Source organism: Melanotaenia boesemani, chromosome 11 (genome assembly GCF_017639745.1).
Source record: "Melanotaenia boesemani isolate fMelBoe1 chromosome 11, fMelBoe1.pri, whole genome shotgun sequence".
NCBI lineage: Eukaryota > Metazoa > Chordata > Actinopteri > Atheriniformes > Melanotaeniidae > Melanotaenia > Melanotaenia boesemani.
In genome coordinates this window covers 4819326-4838513 of record NC_055692.1, presented here as the reverse complement: position 1 = coordinate 4838513, position 19188 = coordinate 4819326, and the positions used below count along the sequence as shown (strand labels likewise).

The 19188-nt window shown below is 39.3% G+C and overlaps 2 protein-coding genes across 2 annotated transcripts in view; one reads left to right on the top strand and one right to left on the bottom strand.

The window, feature by feature from the left end:
- The window catches only part of cds1 (CDP-diacylglycerol synthase (phosphatidate cytidylyltransferase) 1), a 32158-nt gene extending 26966 nt beyond the window's left edge, over nucleotides 1-5192 (top strand). Inside the window, exon 13 of the mRNA XM_041999995.1 lies at nucleotides 912-5192. Within this exon, the coding sequence (XP_041855929.1) occupies nucleotides 912-1047 (136 nt within the window). The 3' untranslated portion in view covers nucleotides 1048-5192. The remainder of the gene's footprint in view (nucleotides 1-911) is intronic.
- Nucleotides 5193-9644: 4452 nt separating this feature from the next.
- On the bottom strand, nucleotides 9645-18440 carry tmem175 (transmembrane protein 175). Its single transcript, XM_042000480.1, has 10 exons — nucleotides 18102-18440; nucleotides 17158-17196; nucleotides 15811-15908; nucleotides 15687-15738; nucleotides 15526-15561; nucleotides 15364-15447; nucleotides 15121-15285; nucleotides 12386-12464; nucleotides 12176-12311; nucleotides 9645-11013 (listed from the first exon to the last, which is right to left on the bottom strand). The coding sequence occupies exons 1-10, from the start codon at nucleotides 18303-18305 to the stop codon at nucleotides 10341-10343; spliced, it is 1566 nt and encodes a 521-aa protein (XP_041856414.1). The 5' UTR covers nucleotides 18306-18440; the 3' UTR covers nucleotides 9645-10340.
- Nucleotides 18441-19188: the final 748 nt, after the last annotated feature.

Here is a 19188-nt window from a genome sequence, read left to right as displayed (position 1 = left end):
ACAGCAAGAGGTTGGATGTAAACTGCAAGTTTCTTTCAGTCAGAATAAGAAAATATTATACATCTTTGATATAAAAGACACATTTTAGTCAAGTCCAAAAGTTATTTAAGTGTAAAACATGATTTGGAAGCTTATTATATTTCATCATCTTTTCCTGTTATTATTAGTTTATGCACTTTGTTTTAAAGCATCATCCTCTTTTTACCTGTTACTTTGAATTTAATCACGAGACAATAATCATCAAATGTTACTTCACTTGTTCCTGGGACTACTTTACTGATTCCTAGAACTATTATAATTTACTGTTTCACTGACCATCGCCAACGTATTTTGTTGTATAGTCCGACCGATACAGTGACATTGAAGATGCTGCTTCTAAGTCTTTACTAATTTCTAGAACTACTGTACTAATATTCTAGGACTACTGTTTTATTCCTAGGTGAATTGGGCTGCTGTCCTTCTAGTTTTCACTGAAAGTAATGTGAGAAAGCCATTTACATTTTCCACTGTGTTGCAGGTGAATTTACTCCAACACAGTAACTCATATCTTGATTCTGACACCTGTAATAATCGAATGTTTCAGCTTTCGTTTAGACCAATTTTATTATTATTATTATTATTATTATTGTAGTACATACAGTAGTTGTGAGTGTCCATCAGGAGAGATCTGGGGTTTTGTTCACTGACACTGCAGAAATAATGGAAGATGTGGATGATGTGGAGTCACATGAGGTAGGTTGGTGGTTTATCGACGAGACCAACGATTCATCCAGTGGTCTGGAGATTTTACCTAAGAACCGTAACACGTAAAGAGGTTTTTTTTTTTTTTTTTTTTTTAAATGAAATGCAAGTTTTTAGATATTTTGTTTTTATTTTCATGGTGTTCACATCTCAAACGTTTTCTCTTGCAGAGGCCCGAACCCCAGCAAGGTGTTGCAGCAGCTGTTGATGCTTCAGCCTGAGAAGCAGCTCAGCATCTTCCACACTCTGCACTCCCACCTGAAAGAGAGGGGCATGCTGCCCCCGCCTGCCACACAGGCCGAGTGAGAGCTCGCCAGCCTCGCAGGATGATGACAGGGAGGTGTAAGATGGTTCTGGTAGTTCGTGTAAGCATGTGCACACACATAGACACACATGCAGAACATGTGTGTGATCCCAGGCCTCTGTCAGGGTGCCCGTCATCACCCTGTCGGCTCTTTTTATCAACTTCTAACAAGCTCAAAATCACAACCTGGAATCTGGAGTGATTCTTCAGACAAGCGACAAACTTGAAAAGAGTAAAAAAAAAAAAAAACTTTCTTTGCTTAAACAGTCACCATCCCCAAAAAATCCCATAAACATTCAGACTGAAGATCAAACTGGACTAAAGTAACTTTGAAGCACAGGGCATTCCCGGGACAGGTGGATCGTGGATGTGCTGTTTTGCTGTGGAAAAGCCGTCATTGCACTGACTTCTGCTGTGAATGAAAAAAAAAAAGAAGGAGCTTCTACGAGCATAAACTGGGCCCAAAGTGTTGGGCACATGGACCTGAGCTGCAGCAAACAGACTGCTGAGACCCGTTTCTGTGGGTATGGGGTTGGGTGAAATCATCGCGCAGCGGAGACGTCAAACGTACTGAAGACACTTTTCGTTTTACAGACTGTGCTGTATTTCATGGTACTTCACAGCTTAAACTAAACATGTAGCATGTTTGCAAGTCCTGCCTTAGGCTGCCGCTAAATGACGCTCATTCTTCACCTCGGCGTGAACGTTTAGCTTTTACATTTCTGACTAAACCAACTGGCACAATACTGGCCGACACAGATCGACCGTAGGCATGACACCCCAGAAAGTAGAGCCTCATCTGCACTCAACATAAATAATAAAACACATATAAATATACTGAAAATATTTAGCTAAACAAATACATAATATATAACAGTGTACTGTAAGACCTGCTGTGTGGGAAAAAACACTTAAGTTATGAGAAATGATGTTTGTATCCTTTAGCATGAACAAAGTAGATTTTTATCAGGTAGCGACGTAGATCTGAGCTGAGGTTATTTAGAGGGTGTTGTGGGTGAACTTTTATTAGAGATTGTGATGAGAAAATAACATGTTATTTGAGAAATGCACTCATTGTTTTTTTGTCTTCGAGTTAGATAAGAAGATCACACCACTCTTGTTTATCTCATGAGTAATAAGAAGTAACAGTTTCTTAAATCTTCCTGTAAAGCTCACACTGTTGCAGTCGGCACATTCATTCAAAGCAGCTAACGTGAACGCAGCAGAAAGCTGCAAACTTCACTAGAAATAATCAGAATTTACATTTTCTGACCTGGTTTCTTCGGCCCTCTTTTCACTTGAGATTAAAAAGCTCCATTCTGTCATATCTCCTGCGCATCAGTGCTACATCTACTGTGGAAATGAGCTTATATGGTGTCAGACTATATTAAGTTGGAAAAAGCAGCATACTTGGATGCTGTGGTTTGAGTTTGTTTCTTCAGATCCACGTTACGTGAAGCCCTGTGACAGCTTTTCATCGTGTGCTCCTGAAAAACATTACGAGATTTTGAGTTGAGATACAGACATGTGACCAGAAAAGCTCTCTGTAATACAACAGTCAGATCATATTAAATCCCACAACTCTTTTTGAGTTGGAAAGCTGTTTTCCCACATCAATGCAACTTTATTATATCCAGGTTTAAAATATTATGTAACTAGAGAAGCGGCCGTGTCTGAAATTATTTATTTTTAACGCCATAATCTCGAGATTATGAAGCACGTTTTCACATAAGATCAGTTTTCTCATAATTTAGGAGGGAGTGGTGGTCTAGGGATTACAGAGGAGGCTTGGGTCTGGAGTCCCCCGGTGGGCCCTTGAGCAAGGCCTTTAACTCCTCTCAACTGCTCCCTGAGTGCTGAAACATGGCAGCCCACTGCTCTCTGGTTCATCTAGCGACGGGTCAAATGCAGACCTGAACCTACTGTTTTTTTTTTTAGATGATTGAGGTTAGCTCAAAGCTGTTAGCAGCTAATTTAGTTGCAGTTGGTCGTAATGTGTGACAGTAAGTCGAGGGAAGCCTGTAATATTCTGTCTGCTTTCCTGAACTTGTACACAGAAAGACCTCTTTGTTTTAGATTTGTTCATAAAGAAATGTTTTTTCGAGATTAAAAGTAGTTAACATTTGCCAAACATGGCCACTCTCAGCTTCAGTACATGACTGCGTTGATCTGTTTTTTGTTCATTGTGTAACAGTCACAAAGATCTATGAAGGAAAAAAATCATATGAACTGTTTCTGATCACTGCAAAAAAAAAAAAAAATTATCAGTTTAAAATGAAACAGCTATAAATATTTGGCCAGCGACTCCTTTTACACGGGAGAAAAGCCATGTTCCTGTTATGAAAGGAGCATAAAAGATAAATACTCTTCAGAGGTGATGAAGAAGAAATCAGAGGCATATACTTGATTTTTTTTTACCTCATGTTCACACACAATACTTGCTTGTGTACTACGGTTGTTACCAGAATATTCCACTAGGGGGTGCAGGAGAGAACTCAGATCAGATCGAGTAGCTAGAGTCTGATCTCTACTGGTTACTCGAGTATTGCAGCTTGTAGCATTACTTTCACCACAAACAACCGCATTAGCGAACACGAAACATGTGCAGCAACCATGACTAACGTGTGCGTGTAATTAAAAGCAAGTCCTTTCTTAGCCTTAGTGGTTGCGGGTGCTGTTTTGTGGGACGTATGACATGCTATACGTCTGCAGAAGTATGACCGTAAGCGGAGGCCGAACCTGCTCAACAACACGCCCACAAACACAAAAGATTGACTGTAAACCAAGTCTGAAACTGCAAATTGAGGTTTTTATGTGTGAGCTTCACAGGAACGACGAGCGGATTCAGGCTCAAATCTCAACTTCCAAAAATTTGGAATAATTTCTTAAAAACAATGTAAAGCTCCCTTTGTTGATATTTGTTTTGGTTTATGCGGGGAGGGATGGGGGTGTTTGGGTTCTTGCACATCTTATATGGGTAAGTTTTGAATGTAGTTTGCAATATAAGATGTTATCAATGATAACATGAGATGTGATTATTTGTTAAGCTTGTATACTGTCTGATGTGTCTTTACAGTAAATGCACAGCTGTAATTACACACATCTGGAAGTACATGAAGAATTGTGGGAGATGGTTTTATGAGCAATATTATATCTTATGCAAGTTGATGTTTGACTCCAACAAAGAAGGACTGAATTAGTTTCTATAGGAAATCTGTGGCGACGACTCAGAACAATGAAGTATGTTACTGCGCTGCGTTCGCAACGAGATTCTCATTTCTTCAGAGAGGAATGTTTACCAAAGCACTGTCTGATCATCGCCGATTTCCTTCCCAAAAAGAAAGCTGCGGGGCCTGGGGCCAACCAGTCAGATCCCTCCGTCCCCCCGCAACCTGCTGCTTATCTGGAAAAAAACAAAACCAAACCCAAAGCAGGGACCGGAGCGTTTGGACCTGGGCTGCAGATCGGTATGCTAACATTAGCATGTGTTTTAGCCTTGTTGTGTTTGCTACAGAGACGATATAATTTGTTCTGTTGATGTTTTTCTCATAGAAGTGCATTTAGGAAATATTTACTATTTAAAGCAATGGGTTGCTGGGTAGATTCTACTGTATAAACCCCATCACTAACAGCACACACACACCCAGACGTCAGCGCTGCAGCAGCCTGACCAAAACTGGGACACGGACTTAAACTCATGTAGTTTTAGGAGTCTGGAGTGAACCATCGGAGTAAGTAACATTAAACATTTTAGGGCTGCAGTTTCTGAAAGATTTTAAAAGACCATCAGCTGCACCAATAAATAATTCACCTTCTAGCTCTCTCAAATAAATAATGACAAAAATTAGACATGCATGTTTAAATTTTAATCCTCCTCATGATTAAATTGTTTATTCGACAGATATGAGCCAAGACCATAACACTTACAGGAACGGTCTGACCTGAGGTTTTTACTGGTTCCAAAACAAAATATATTCAAGCTTTTTATTCACATATTTAGATGGCTATTTTGATAACTGATATATTTATACCCTCTCATTGGCTGAGCTTTCCCTCTATTTAAACTCACAGGTTAAATTCTTATGATAAACTTGTCAGAAAACAGCCTTACAGTTCCCCGAAGAAGCCAAACATTCAAACCCGTACTATAAAAAAAAAGAAAAGAAACTTGAAGCTGAAATCGAAAAATTGTCAGCACTTCATGTTCTTTCAATATATTGATGATGTTTAATTGAAAACATGGATATTTTTCTGTATTTTTAATCAAGCTGTTATTTATTGGAATAATAATAATAATAATACCTATATTATTCCACTGGTTTTACAGCTGCACTTCATTTCAGATTTAACTAATTTATATTTTTATTCAAGTTATACAGGCGTAAAGAAGAAAGTTAGAGCAAAGTTTTAGTGGCCCAAATGTCTTTTTTTCAGCTTCTCTTCTTTTTATGTGATTTGCATAAATTTTGTCTGATTTGCTTCGAGTGATACTAAAGAGGAGCAGAATGCTGTTCAGGTGAGGGCGGGGGTACAAAGAAATGTAAAAACCACATTGATATGTTAGGGACACTATGAAGTTTATTGTCTGGAGGTGAATAAAGATTTTTTTCTTTAACATTGTCATCGAATTTCTTCACTTTGTTAATGACGAGACAAAGAATTTACTTTAAGGACAAAGTTCAGGTTTATTCACAAAACAAAGCTTGAAAAGAAAAACAAAATGCTGTTTTCACGGACACAACTTTTACTGACAGAAATATTACAGACACATTTGGGTCAAGATTACTGTTTTGGCACAGACCTTCACGGTGGACAAGAATTTGTTAATAAATCCAGTTTAATTCAGTCTGCAAACAAAGTAAAACACAGTCCTAAACAGACAAAAAAAAAATCCACATTCACGACCACCAGTGTTCCTTTAATCAAATTTTTTCTTACCAAACCTTCACCATCGTGACAGGTTTTAAAGTGCATCTCTGATTTCCGTCCCTTTGAGTTGGTATTAAAACAAATGACTACAGCACATCAAAAACATGAGTCAGAATCAGAGCTCTGCTTCACTAAACAACCACAACCTCTACGTCTGCCTACACCCTCCCCGGAAAACTAGAGGTACAGGTAAGAAGGTAAATCCGTCTTTTCCTTGACCTGACTGGAAAACCTCCCTCGATGAAGGAAAAGTGGAGAAATACGGACGGACTTTGAAAACGATGAAGGCATTGCATTGAGAATCTGACCACACGGCATCGCTGAAGCTACAGATGTTACAGAAAGTTCTTTAAATAATTCACCGGATCCAGTATTACCAGTGTTACACAGACTATCATTTTACTTTATTATCAAGGTTCAGACTTCAGGAACAGCTGCTCCCACTGGACTAGATAAACGTGACCAAGCATAGATGTGAAAGTTGTTTTTTTTATCATGTTTCTTCATGAAGGATGATCTGGTCTATCCTGAGGATAATGAAGGAAGTATCGGAGCTCCTTTACTTTTTATATTTCCCGGTTATTTCACTCAATGCGGAACCTTCCTGAGCAAAACTGGGCTATTCAACCGTACTCAGGTCTGTTTCTATAGATTCAGATTTATATTCAGTCCTGGTATGGGTTTCACTCGGGAATCACCAACTCCAGATCTCCTGGGCATTAAGAGCCTGGTGCAGAGCTTAACTAGCTGTTGGAAAACCATTTTATTTGAGTCAGGTGTGTTGCAGCAGGGAAACATCTAAAACCTGCAGGACGGTGGCCCAAGAGGTCCGGAGTAGCTGATCCCTGGTTTATCTTAAACCAAGACAACTGAGCTACTTGTCAGGTTTGTAACCTCTCATCTGAAACCATCTTCACTTCTAACCAACTAGACACCAAGAAATTCATTCAGGTCACGTCGGTCATTCAACTGTCATGCCCCCCCGCCAGTGGTGTGATTTTCTTTTTTCTTTTTTTTTTGTTACAAAAACTCTTCTTTAAAGACATTTTTTTTTAATCCAGTGTCTTTTTCTATCACGTCTTTTACTCTGTTGTTGAATTTAATTCCTTCTGGTGACCCTGCAAGTGTCCATGCACAGAAATAGCTATAAAATCATCATACATCAATATTTTTGTCATCTTTTTTTTCATAAATCATTTAAACAACTTCTGCCCTGCTCAGCGATACCAGACATTCAATGATTTTCAATCATTTTAACTCTTTAAATGCCAGTTTGAATTTTTGAATAACTGCCTCATTGATTACAAAAAAAACAAAAAAACAAAAACTGAATTATTTTCTGTATAATTAATATTAAAGGGATGAGTCTTTGATGGCGATTAGACACTTCATATGTCAAAGATTAGCAACAAAAATTATTTGATGTCATTTGCATTTATATGTAGTGTCAGAAACGTCCTCTGGTGATTCTTATGGCAAAGATGTACATTCACAAAAAAAGATAAAATCATCATATCAGCATTTCTTCTGCTTTTTTTCATAACCTGCTCAAAACTTCCAAAAACTTAATCATTTTAATGACTTTTAACCTTTTAAATGCCACTTTAATCATTTTAATGATTTATTTATTAAAAATAAACATGAAATGTTTTCTATAAAATAAATATTACAGGGCTTTGTGGTGATAAGAATGATGAGTTGTTTAAATATTTATATTAAAAAAAGATGTACAGCTATGTTATAGCAGTTTTTGGACATTTTTGGCCACGAGGGTCAAAAGAGGGAACTAAGTTTGAGGAGGGCACAGTGGTTAAATCAGGTGATAAAACCTGTAGGTTCAGAGTGTTAAAAGTTGTAAAACCATCTGGGAAGGAGAGTCCAGGCTTTAGATGTTTTCCTGCTTTAACACAATAATGCACACAGCAATCTGTTGGATCCATTTCCTTTGAATCAGGCATGTTGGAGCAGAAAACATCCAAAATGTGTAGGACAATGCTCCTTAAAGGACCAGGACCAGAGGATGAAAGGCCTTAAAGAACCAGTAAAAAATCCAGTTGCCTTTTATTTAGGTATTTAGTTTTACTGTGACTACAACATTTTCTTTTTGAAATGTAACAGAAAATATTTCCAACATGTAGACAAAACAACCTGATTTCCAAATTAAACTAATAATTCAATCTAAACGGTACAAATACAACGTATCAGATGTTGAAACTGTTGAAAGTTCACACAACAAAAAGTTGAGATAGGGCAACAACAGACTTGGAAAATGTGCAGTTTTTAAAAGACAAACAGCTGGTGCAACATTTCACAACTACTACAGGGAGTAACATGGCTGGGTATGAAAGGAGCATCAAACGGAAGCGAAATTCAGCAAAGAACATAGAAAGATTTAAGCTCCGATTGTCAGACTGAAAGGAAGACTGACCAGATTCTGTAGTGGATGTCACTGAATGGTCTCAGGAACTCCTCTAAGAACCACTGAACATGTTTCATCAGCAACAAATGCGACTTAAAGCCACAGAGTGGAAGGAAATGAATAAAACATAAAAGAGAAAAAGTGAGGTGCATGGCTAACTAGCACATTTGAAGGCACAGTTACTGCTGTAAACACAGGTTTCTGATCCAGTCACCATCTTCCTCCATATCAAACCACATCCTGTGTGTGTTACAGCAGCAGAACCCCAAACCCAAACAGTCCAGACTCGTCGTCCGTTAACCCTTAAAACGCCGCTAGATCGCCGGTGCCCCTGATGGCTGTGGCTTATTTTTTAGGAATGGTAGTGTGTAACTGGGGGTAACTTACCCTTTAGCTGATCTACGGAAGTTTTCCAGGCATTTGTGTCCCGTTCAGGCGGTTTACAATCCAGCCGGGAAATGTCATGTTTATTCACAGACTCTACATGGTAAATCCAGAGTGATAACACCATTATTTATCACATTTTCATAATTAAAAAAAGATCACTATCACGACTCTTTTGCTAAGAGATTTGCTCTATTTAGTCCTGGAAATGATGATGAAGCCACTTATGCTTAAATTGACGATAATGTCCAATCAGGAGCAGCCAAAGATCAACAAGTGAGCATCTATGTGTCTGGAAAAAAAAGTAAAATAATGCTCCGTTATGGCTGGAATAAAACCAGGAAGATGTTTTTGATGCACGTTGGTGCCTAAAAAAAGCTGAGTTGCTTTTGTGAGGATAGCAGGTAAATAGTAGCTTTAATAACTTTAAATAAAAGAGACACCTGGAGGAAAAGTGTAAATATGTAAATAGTTTATATTGTGTGTTTGTTTCAAAGCCAGTACAAAGTACTGATAGTAATCAGTTCTGTGGTGGTTTGGTTGGCCCTCATGCTGCTACTGATACATTCATTTTACATCATTTTAGCCTCATAATCTGACAACTGAGGATGTCCTGAAAAATTAGTGTCTGCATGTTGACTGGGATTAAAAGGGTTAAGGATTTACATGCATTTTACATGGAGGGGGGGGCAGGCTTGGCTTTTTAAGTCTTAAAAATATTTGGTGCAGTGGCAGACCTTTAACTTCAAGAAAAACTGGGAGCATTTTGCAGTTAGACCTTCCCATCCCAGTCTCTTTTATTTTCCAGTAAACATCTCAGTTTCAACATTTGATGGGTTGTCTTTGATTAAATATTGATGATAGCACATTCCTGTGGGTTTTATACATAACTGACATAAAAATAGTGCAATGAAGAATTTTATATACCTGCTCAGTAGTGTTTAAAGTGCAAAAGCCTCTGGTAGTTAAACTAGTTTTTATCAGCATCTGAACACAGAAAAAACTTTCCCCATCACACACTGAAGCAAGAAATACTCTTTACTTTGACTTAACATAATTAGATGTGCTGATGAAATCCATTGTGGACGGATAGAAGGTAAAGAGTAAATTAAAGCAGTTGGATGGCTTGCAGTGTGCGTTTAGAAAAATAAAAATTATGCAGCTGAGCATGCTAGTGCTTGGTGAACAGCTCAGCACAAGCCCACTCAAACTGGTTAATTAACTGCTAATCAGTTTAGCATTAGTCATAAGAAATTTCAATGAATGGGCTTTGGTTGTTTATCATTCCCATGAATGTCTGCACGCTACACGTGACATTTTCTCAGCCTCCATAGGATCCATATTCCTTAAACACATTTGGTTGTTTTTAATCCTTTTGTACAGACTCCATCTCAACAAATAAACAAGTCTGATTGTTGAAAAGCCATCAAACCACCTTCCATTTTGTTCCCATTTAAACCCCACCAGGCTACTGACAAGAGGTCAAATCTAATAGAAACTCTTTCCGTGGCCGAGCCTTTCAGCAGGTATACCTCACAGCTCTGTCCCCTCTCTGCATGTCAGCTAAGTAACTACTGCATTAAATGGCATTCTTGTTTCGTCCGCTTCCTCATCCTCAACACTTCTAAGACTGTGTCGGCTGGGACAGAAAATCAGTCGTAGCAGCGCTAACCCAACACGAACTAAAATCCTCAACAGAAGAAAAGCAAAAGGCACCGTGATCTCCATCAGGTGGAAGATGGAAGCACTAAATTTACTCAAAATACATGTGAGGAAAAACGTCCCCAAAGCAACGCAGGGGTACAGCGCTAGCTTAGCTAGCATAAACACGTGCTCGCGTCCGCCATACCACACGTAAGGGTGCAAGGTTTCCTGTTCGTTGTACAAAGCCACCACCCATATGGCCAGCTGAAATATACCAGCGAAGAAGACGATCACGCAGCTAATCTGAATGGCTTCCAGTTCGTTGTGAGAGTTCTTTGGGAATTCCTGCGTTAGCTGGTAGGCTAAAGGTAAACCTCCAACAAACGCCAAAGAGAAGGTGTTCAATAAGCCCATGAAGCGTGTTGCCTTGGTGACATGGAGGAAGAGTGAGTGATGGACAAACCAGAGGAGGCCGACGGTGACAAAGGAACCGAAGTAGGCGAGGTACTCTGGGCCGTAGTCCTGCAGCGCTGCTATGAGGCTACCGCCAAACTTCTTCTGCACGACCATCGGGTCTGGAACATTGTCTTCACTACAAGGAAGAAACACAAAAGTCTTCCATAGTCAAACGTGTTTGGACACACTAATCAATATTTTATTGCTTGTATTCAGTCATGTGACCTGTGTGGCCTTGCATACTTCTGGTTAAAGAAGTAGTGGCCAAACAAGCTGTTGGTCAAACTAATGTTGTGCAGGTGCATGCCACTTATCCCACATAGCGTTGTGTTAGCTCTGTGTTAGTTTTGTAATGCTGTTTGACCTTTGCATGAAACTTTATTTCATTTTCTGTAAGCAGCATTTCTAAAATCATTTAAAGTTATTGTGTCTTGCAAATAAATCTTCTGAATGATTTGTGGGAAAGTGTGGGTTTAGAACAGGGACCCTGAATCATGGCCCTCGAGGGCTGGTGTCCTGCAAGTTTTAGAAGTTTCCTTGCTTCAACAAACCTGACTCAATCCATGGGTAATTAGCAGACTTAAACACAAGTTTGAGTCAGGTGTGTTGCAGCAGGGAAACTTCTAAAACCTGCAGGACACTGGCCCTCGAGGATCCCTGGTTTAGAAGGATCTGCCGGTAGTTTTATGGTCTGTTTTCTTGACTAAACAGCCACCGAATGAACCAGCAAACACAGCGTTGCACTGGTTGGGTAGTAAGCTGTAGCTAAGACGCTAATCCAAGCTACACTTGTAAAACTGTTTGGTTATCAGCCGCATTAAGCTATAAGTGAAAACTGGCCATACATCCTGAGTTTTGGGCTCAGGTCATTTGCTGAATGTCATCCAGTGAAAGCAGTTGGGTTTAAGACCTTTGGTGATGAATCCTGCATCATTTCTGCTTGTGGAAGTAAATTTTGTTTTTTTGTTTTTATTTATACGTGTTTGTTGTTAACAAACCACAACCTGTTTCATATTATCATGGTCTGGATTCTTCTCCTCGCTTTCTCTTTTTTATGACTTTGTGAGTTACTCAGACAAACCTTGATCAGTTTCATGATTTAAACAATTGGAGCAGTTGTAAACACAACTGTCCAGCCATCGTAACGCCTTCACCCCGCTGGTCTACAGGGAACTGGGTGGAGCACCACGTCGTGCTACGCACAACTGAGACTGCAATACTGACTACATTTGAGGTAGTTTTCAGAATGTAAAAAAATGGAGAAACAGCTTATAGGACGTGATGCAAGGGAAACAAACCATATGTCCAGGATGAGAAGCGTTGCTACGATGGCGTAAACCCCGTCACTGAACGCCTCCACTCGCTCTTTACTGAGGGGCTCGTTAGGCAGGTAGGTGTAAAACAACATGGAGTCTGGAGTCTCCTCCACCTGACCTGGAATGGATAAAATAGGATTTATGAGGGGAAACAAATCATTATGGCTAGAGAGGAGCTGTCCCTGTGCTTACCGATCGCTTTGCTGCGACACCACTTCAGGCTCTGGGAGATGTAGGGCAGGAAGATGACGATGGCTAAGAGCACATAAGACTGGTGGAAAAAACAAACGTAAGAGAGATTTAAAGATTTTAGTATTCAAACAGGATGGCAACAGATCAGGATTTAAAATGATATTTTTTCTCCTAAAATTTATCACCACCATCTGGATCCAGGGATGTTTTTAATGACTCTTTACTGTGAGCAGAACAATGCTTGCAATCACTGACAAAATAAAATTACGATGGCTTAGGCCTGGTACACATGTAAGGATTTTCGGGCTGTTTTTGTCCCGATTTTGCCTCTTCCCGACCAAACGCTCGATTGGTCTGAGATTTTTCTGTACAATTATCATTTGGTCTGAGGTGTGTTACTAGCAGATTGGTCCCGATAATCCACTCCGAAACGGGTCGTAGCTGTATTTACGGCCCGATGTCTTCATATGTGAGGAAAGCCGACGACTCATGAATTGTGACTGTGTGGGTGGTGACGTGGTACAGAATGTAGCCAATCAGAGAGCAAGCTGGCTGGGGAACAAGGAAGTAAATAAAGTCCGTGTTCATCCATCTCTAGTCTGTTATTTTTTTCAGTTCTGGCTTTTTCGGTTAACAATAGTCCAAAGACCACCATCATTCCCTCGTCCTATATATCCTCTTTCATGCTGGATGTTGTGTTTTCCAGTTGTTGCTATGGTTCTTTGTTTTTTGCTGGTTGTTGCTATGGTTCTTCTTTGTTTTTTGCCGGTTGTTGCTATGGTTCTTCTTTGTTTTTTGCTGGTTGTTGCTATGGTTCTTCTTTGTTTTTTGCTGGTTGTTGCTATGGTTCTTCTTTGTTTTTTGCCAGTTGTTGCTATGGTTCTTCTTTGTTTTTTGCCAGTTGTTGCTATGGTTCTTCTTTGTTTTTTGCCGGTTGTTGCTATGGTTCTTCTTTGTTTTTTTGCCGGTTGTTGCTGTGGTTCTTCTTTGTTTGTTTACCAGTTGTTGCTATGGTTCTTCTTTGTTTTTTTGCCAGTTGTTGCTATGGTTCTTCTTTGTTTTTTGCTGGTTGTTGCTATGGTTCTTCTTTGTTTTTTGCCAGTTGTTGCTATGGTTCTTCTTTGTTTTTTGCCGGTTGTTGCTATGGTTCTTCTTTGTTTTTTGCTGGTTGTTGCTATGGTTCTTCTTTGTTTTTTGCCAGTTGTTGCTATGGTTCTTCTTTGTTTTTTGCCGGTTGTTGCTATGGTTCTTCTTTGTTTTTTGCCGGTTGTTGCTATGGTTCTTCTTTGTTTTTTGCCGGTTGTTGCTATGGTTCTTCTTTGTTTTTTGCCGGTTGTTGTTATGGTTCTTCTTTGTTTTTTGCCGGTTGTTGCTATGGTTCTTCTTTGTTTTTTGCCGGTTGTTGCTATGGTTCTTCTTTGTTTTTTGCCGGTTGTTGCTATGGTTCTTCTTTGTTTTTTGCCGGTTGTTGTTATGGTTCTTCTTTGTTTTTTGCCGGTTGTTGCTATGGTTCTTCTTTGTTTTTTTGCCGGTTGTTGCTATGGTTCTTGTTGTTTTTTGCCGGTTGTTGCTATGGTTCTTTGTTTTTTGCTGGTTGTTGCTATGGTTCTTCTTTGTTTTTTGCTGGTTGTTGCTATGGTTCTTCTTTGTTTTTTGCCAGTTGTTGCTATGGTTCTTCTTTGTTTTTTTGCCAGTTGTTGCTATGGTTCTTCTTTGTTTTTTGCCGGTTGTTGCTATGGTTCTTCTTTGTTTTTTGCCAGTTGTTGCTATGGTTCTTCTTTGTTTTTTGCCGGTTGTTGCTATGGTTCTTCTTTGTTTTTTGCCGGTTGTTGTTAAGGTTCTTTGTTTTTTGCCGGTTGTTGCTATGGTTCTTCTTTGTTTTTTGCCGGTTGTTGCTATGGTTCTTCTTTGTTTTTTGCTGGTTGTTGCTATGGTTCTTCTTTGTTTTTTGCCGGTTGTTGTTATGGTTCTTCTTTGTTTTTTGCCGGTTGTTGCTATGGTTCTTCTTTGTTTTTTGCCGGTTGTTGCTATGGTTCTTCTTTGTTTTTTGCCGGTTGTTGCTATGGTTCTTCTTTGTTTTTTGCCGGTTGTTGCTATGGTTCTTGTTGTTTTTTGCCGGTTGTTGCTATGGTTCTTCTTTGTTTTTTTACCAGTTGTTGCTATGGTTCTTCTTTGTTTTTTGCCGGTTGTTGCTATGGTTCTTCTTCTACATTTTTGTTAGATCACGTTTGGTCACGTGAGATGTCCGGCTCGGAGGACTAGATTGTAGATGAGTTGTGGAACAGCATCGTTATGTGTGTGTTGTTCTGTGATTAGATTATTGGAGCACACCACACACAGTACGATCAAAACTGTTAAATGCCTGATGTTTTATCTTCACGTGTGAGGTCTCGACCAGATAAAAAACTCATAATATTTAAAAAATCCTTATGTGTGTCCCAGGCTTTAGTGGAGGTGTGCACTCTCTGAGTTCTTCCAGTTTTAATGCTAATTGTGCATTTTTTTTCTGTTTTGATTTTATTGTTAATTTATTTTATGCATGTTGGTGCTTAAAGTACTTAAAGACCAAACAGCGACATAAACAAAGTGGTATATCAACTCAACCAGAGATTTTCAACTCAAATTTTAATCTGATTTAATAGCAAATAGAAACAACTGAAGTTTTCAGTTTTATGTGTTTTCTATGAGGACATTAGACAGACCACTGATAAAAAACAAAGAGGAATGCCACTGACCAGCTGGAAGAAGATGGAGGAGAAGATGCTTGCAAATAAGCACATGATAGGAACCCTCATGATGACTTTGAGGATGTGGTGTTTGTAGAAGGTCTGGTTCTCTGAGATCTGGATCTGTTCGTTGAGCAGGAAGGGGTGGCTGAAGGCGTACAACACGATCACTGACTAGAGAAATGAGAGAAAAGCTGAGGTGGTTGGCTCTGTATCTGAACTGAAATGTAGATGTAGATTTAAATACCTCACCTGAATGACTCCGATCACCATCACACAACCACAAAAGAGTAAAATCCCAAGGATGTTGTCAGGGAAGGTGGCCATTAAAGAAAACTGCAAACAGCAGATTTGTTCATTTGTTTGTTAAACGGGGTCAGATCCAGAGGAGAGTTGGCAGGAACTCATACTCACAGTGTACGGCAGGAAGGTTATCAGCATCATGCAGGCCTGAAATAGATCCGAAAGCAGAACTTTTCATTAGAAACAGGAAATGAGATCACCACAGACGGCAAGTTCCACCTAAAAGCCAAATTTGCTAAACTAACATTGATATAAAAGCGATAAGAACTCACAAGGTTCAGCAGAGCGAGGCAGTCATCAACGTGCACGATCACTTGAAATAACCTGTGAAGATTGAACACAAGCTGCTGCAGGGGCTACAACACAAACAGTTGTACTGCCAACAGGAATAATTACCTGATATGAGCGGCCCAGGCTACGGTCACAATGAGGAATGTCATTAAATAAATGGCGATCTTCGTTGTCAGCAGAAGCTGAACACTCTGCCTCAACTCCTGCAGCAACAGAAGCAAGTTTCAGATTTAAAGCTATATTGGCTGTAAAATGGCAATTCAGTAATGATTTACACTCACTGGCCATTTTATTAGGTACACCTTCTTAATTACTTGTTAATACAAAAAAATAATCAACCAATCACATAGCAGCAGGTCATGCATCTAGTCATGTAGACGTGGTGAAGAAGACTTCAAACTGAGCAACAGAATGAGGAAGAAAGAGATTTAAGTGACTTTGAACGTGGCATGGTTGTTGGTCTGAGTGTTTACTGGGATTTTCACACACAACCATCTCTAGGGTTTCCAGAGATGGTCTGAAGAAGAGAAAATATCCAGTGAGCAGCAGTTGTCTGGACCAGAATGTCTTGTTGATGTCAGAGTTCAGAGGAGAATGGGCAGACTGGTTGGAGATGATAAAAAGGCAACAGGAAGTCAAATCAGCATCAGATCAACCAAGATCTGCAGAACATCATCTCTGAACACACAACACGTTCAAACTTGAAGCAGATGGGCTACAGCAGCAGAAAACACACCGGGTGCCTCCTGTCAGCTAAGAACAGGAAACTGAGGCTACAATTCACACACACTCACCAACACTGGACAATAGAAGATGGAGAAACGTTGCTGGTCTGATGAGTCTCCATTTCAGCTCCACATTCAGATGCTCGGCTCAGCATTTGGTGGAAACATCATGAAAACATGGATCCATCCTGCCTTGGATCCGGCTGCTGGTGTAATGGTGTGGGGGATATTTTCTTGTCCCACTTTGGGCTCCTTAGTACCAACATGACCTGGTTTAACCAGCACAGCCTACCTGAGTATTGTTGCTGACCATGTCCATCCCTTTATGACCACAGTGGAGCATCTTCTGATGCTACTTCCAGCAGGATAATGCACCATGTCACAAAGCTCAGATCATCTCCACCTGCTTTCTAGAACATGACGATGAGTTCACTGGACTCCAACGGCCTCCACAGCCACCAGATCTCAATCCAGTAGAGCAGCTTTGGGATGTGGTGGAACGGGAGATTCTCATCATGGATGCAACAACTGTGTGATGCTGTCATGTCAATATGGAGCAAAACCTCTGAGGAACGTTTCTAACACATTGATTAATCTAAGCCTCCAAGAATTAAGGTAGTTTTGGAGGAAAACAGGGATCCAACCCGGGTCTAGCGAGGTGGAGCTGATAAAGTGGACGGTGAGTGTATTTCTAAATGTTTCTCAGGATAATGTCGTGAAGGAATACCTCATTATCTTCCACTTTGGTATGGGCCACAGGTAAAATCTGTGAATAAAAGAGGCAGCAAATAACAGGTCATCACAGCGAGTCTGTAGACATGAACTAAATTCCTCTAAATGAAAACATTGTTATTGACATCATGTTGCATCTTTATCAATTATTAGTTTACAAAACTAACAAAGTGGAGCTTTTTGAACTTCTGTAGATGATTTTTTTTGCTAGCGTCCTTACTCTTATTACTGTTTGAGCTTTTCCTCATTTTCACTGCTTACTGTTGCTACTTACCTCTTCTTATACGTGCACGGTCTGGGGTGATCCAACCCAGATTTTGTATGGAGCACATTTGGTAAACTAGAAGCTAACTTGTTACGTTCGTCAACGACCTCCAACAAGCTATGTCGGTTCAGTTTGAGCTGACCATGCAGAAATCAGCTGGTAGGATCAGTCCTTGTAAACCTGGACTGTTGCATTTTTCTATCAGAGGATAGTAAATGTAAAGCTTGCATTGAGATTTATTTATTTTATTGGCACAAAAACAACTGTTTCCTATATTACTGTGTCCTGTAATATAGGTGAAATAACGCATGTTCTTTTGTATTAGCTTTAATTATGCAGATTAATATGTTTTTTTACAGTTGTGCATGACTGCTGCTGAGACAGAGCAAACTTCCTGTGTGGGATCAGATCTCATCTAATCTTGGTTTCATGTTTAGAAGCTGCAGCTATGCATCATTTAATCATCTAATACCTTACATATATATTATTAAAGTTTTCTGCTTACAGACAACAAATTTAAATACTACAGGTAAATGCTGTAGACATCCGGACTTTCTGGAGTCCAGTTTAGCTACTTTAGATGATTTTGATTCTTCCTCGTTACTCCTCTTTTTTTAAATTATTATTATCATCATCCTGGTGGCACAGTTCAGGTGTAGTTCTCAGTTTCTTACCATGACTGTAGCAATGATGGAGATGAGCGCATCGCTGTAGGCCAGCAGTCTGTGGGAGGACTGGGTGCTGCTGTGGGCCGCTCTATCGGACGGACTGGGGCTCTCCAGGAGCGAGGAAGACGCTCCGTGGCTCCGCGCGCCTTTCTTCTCCATCTCCTCCTCGACGTGGTGCTCTATGATGTCGCTGTCGTCGTTTTCCCCCATCGTGGAGGAGCTGCGGGACCGTGGAGGACGGTTCTGTTTGCAAACGGCCGAGTCACAGCTGACTGTGGGCGGAGAAACAGGAAGCTGCTGCTCGGTTGTTTTCCTCCCCTCTGCGAAGATCGTTTATTTAACAGGAGCACTCGCTCTGTAGCATAAAACAACAACAACAACAAAAAAAAAAAAACAAAACAAAAAAAAAAAAAAAAAAAAAAACAAAAACGACCATGCTTGCAATTTATTGGTGCCTTTTTAATTTTTTTTTTAATTTTTACAGTGCTACATAATACCCACATGCACAATTTTACTTCTACAGACATGTACATCGGTGCTTTATTTTTTAAACTAATTATTTACTTTTAATTTATTCATTTTAAGACATTTTGCAAAAACCTATCAAATAATGTGTCATCATATTTTTAAATATATTCTATTAAATATATATTTATCATTTTCCTTTCCCTTTTTTTTGTCACTAATCTTGGTAATTAAATGTGTACCTATGTATATATGTATATATATATATATATATATATATATATATATATATATATATATATATATATATATATATATATATATATATATATGAGAGAGTTTGAAATTAAACATTTTTTATTTATCCCAGGGGGCAATTATAATATAGGGCATGGGGTAAATAGAGTTTATAGAGTGTATTGGTTGACACAGTTTATTTAGACTGATGTGACTAATTTATAACTATACCATCTTCACCCATGCATATGCCAAAAAAAAACTGCTTTTAAATAGGTTTCCACTGTTGTGTATGAGAGGCTTAAAGATGTATAGATAACATTGCACATTAAAGACAGATGCTGTAAAATAATCTGTATATGGCTCTTTATATTTAATGAACTTCTTAGGA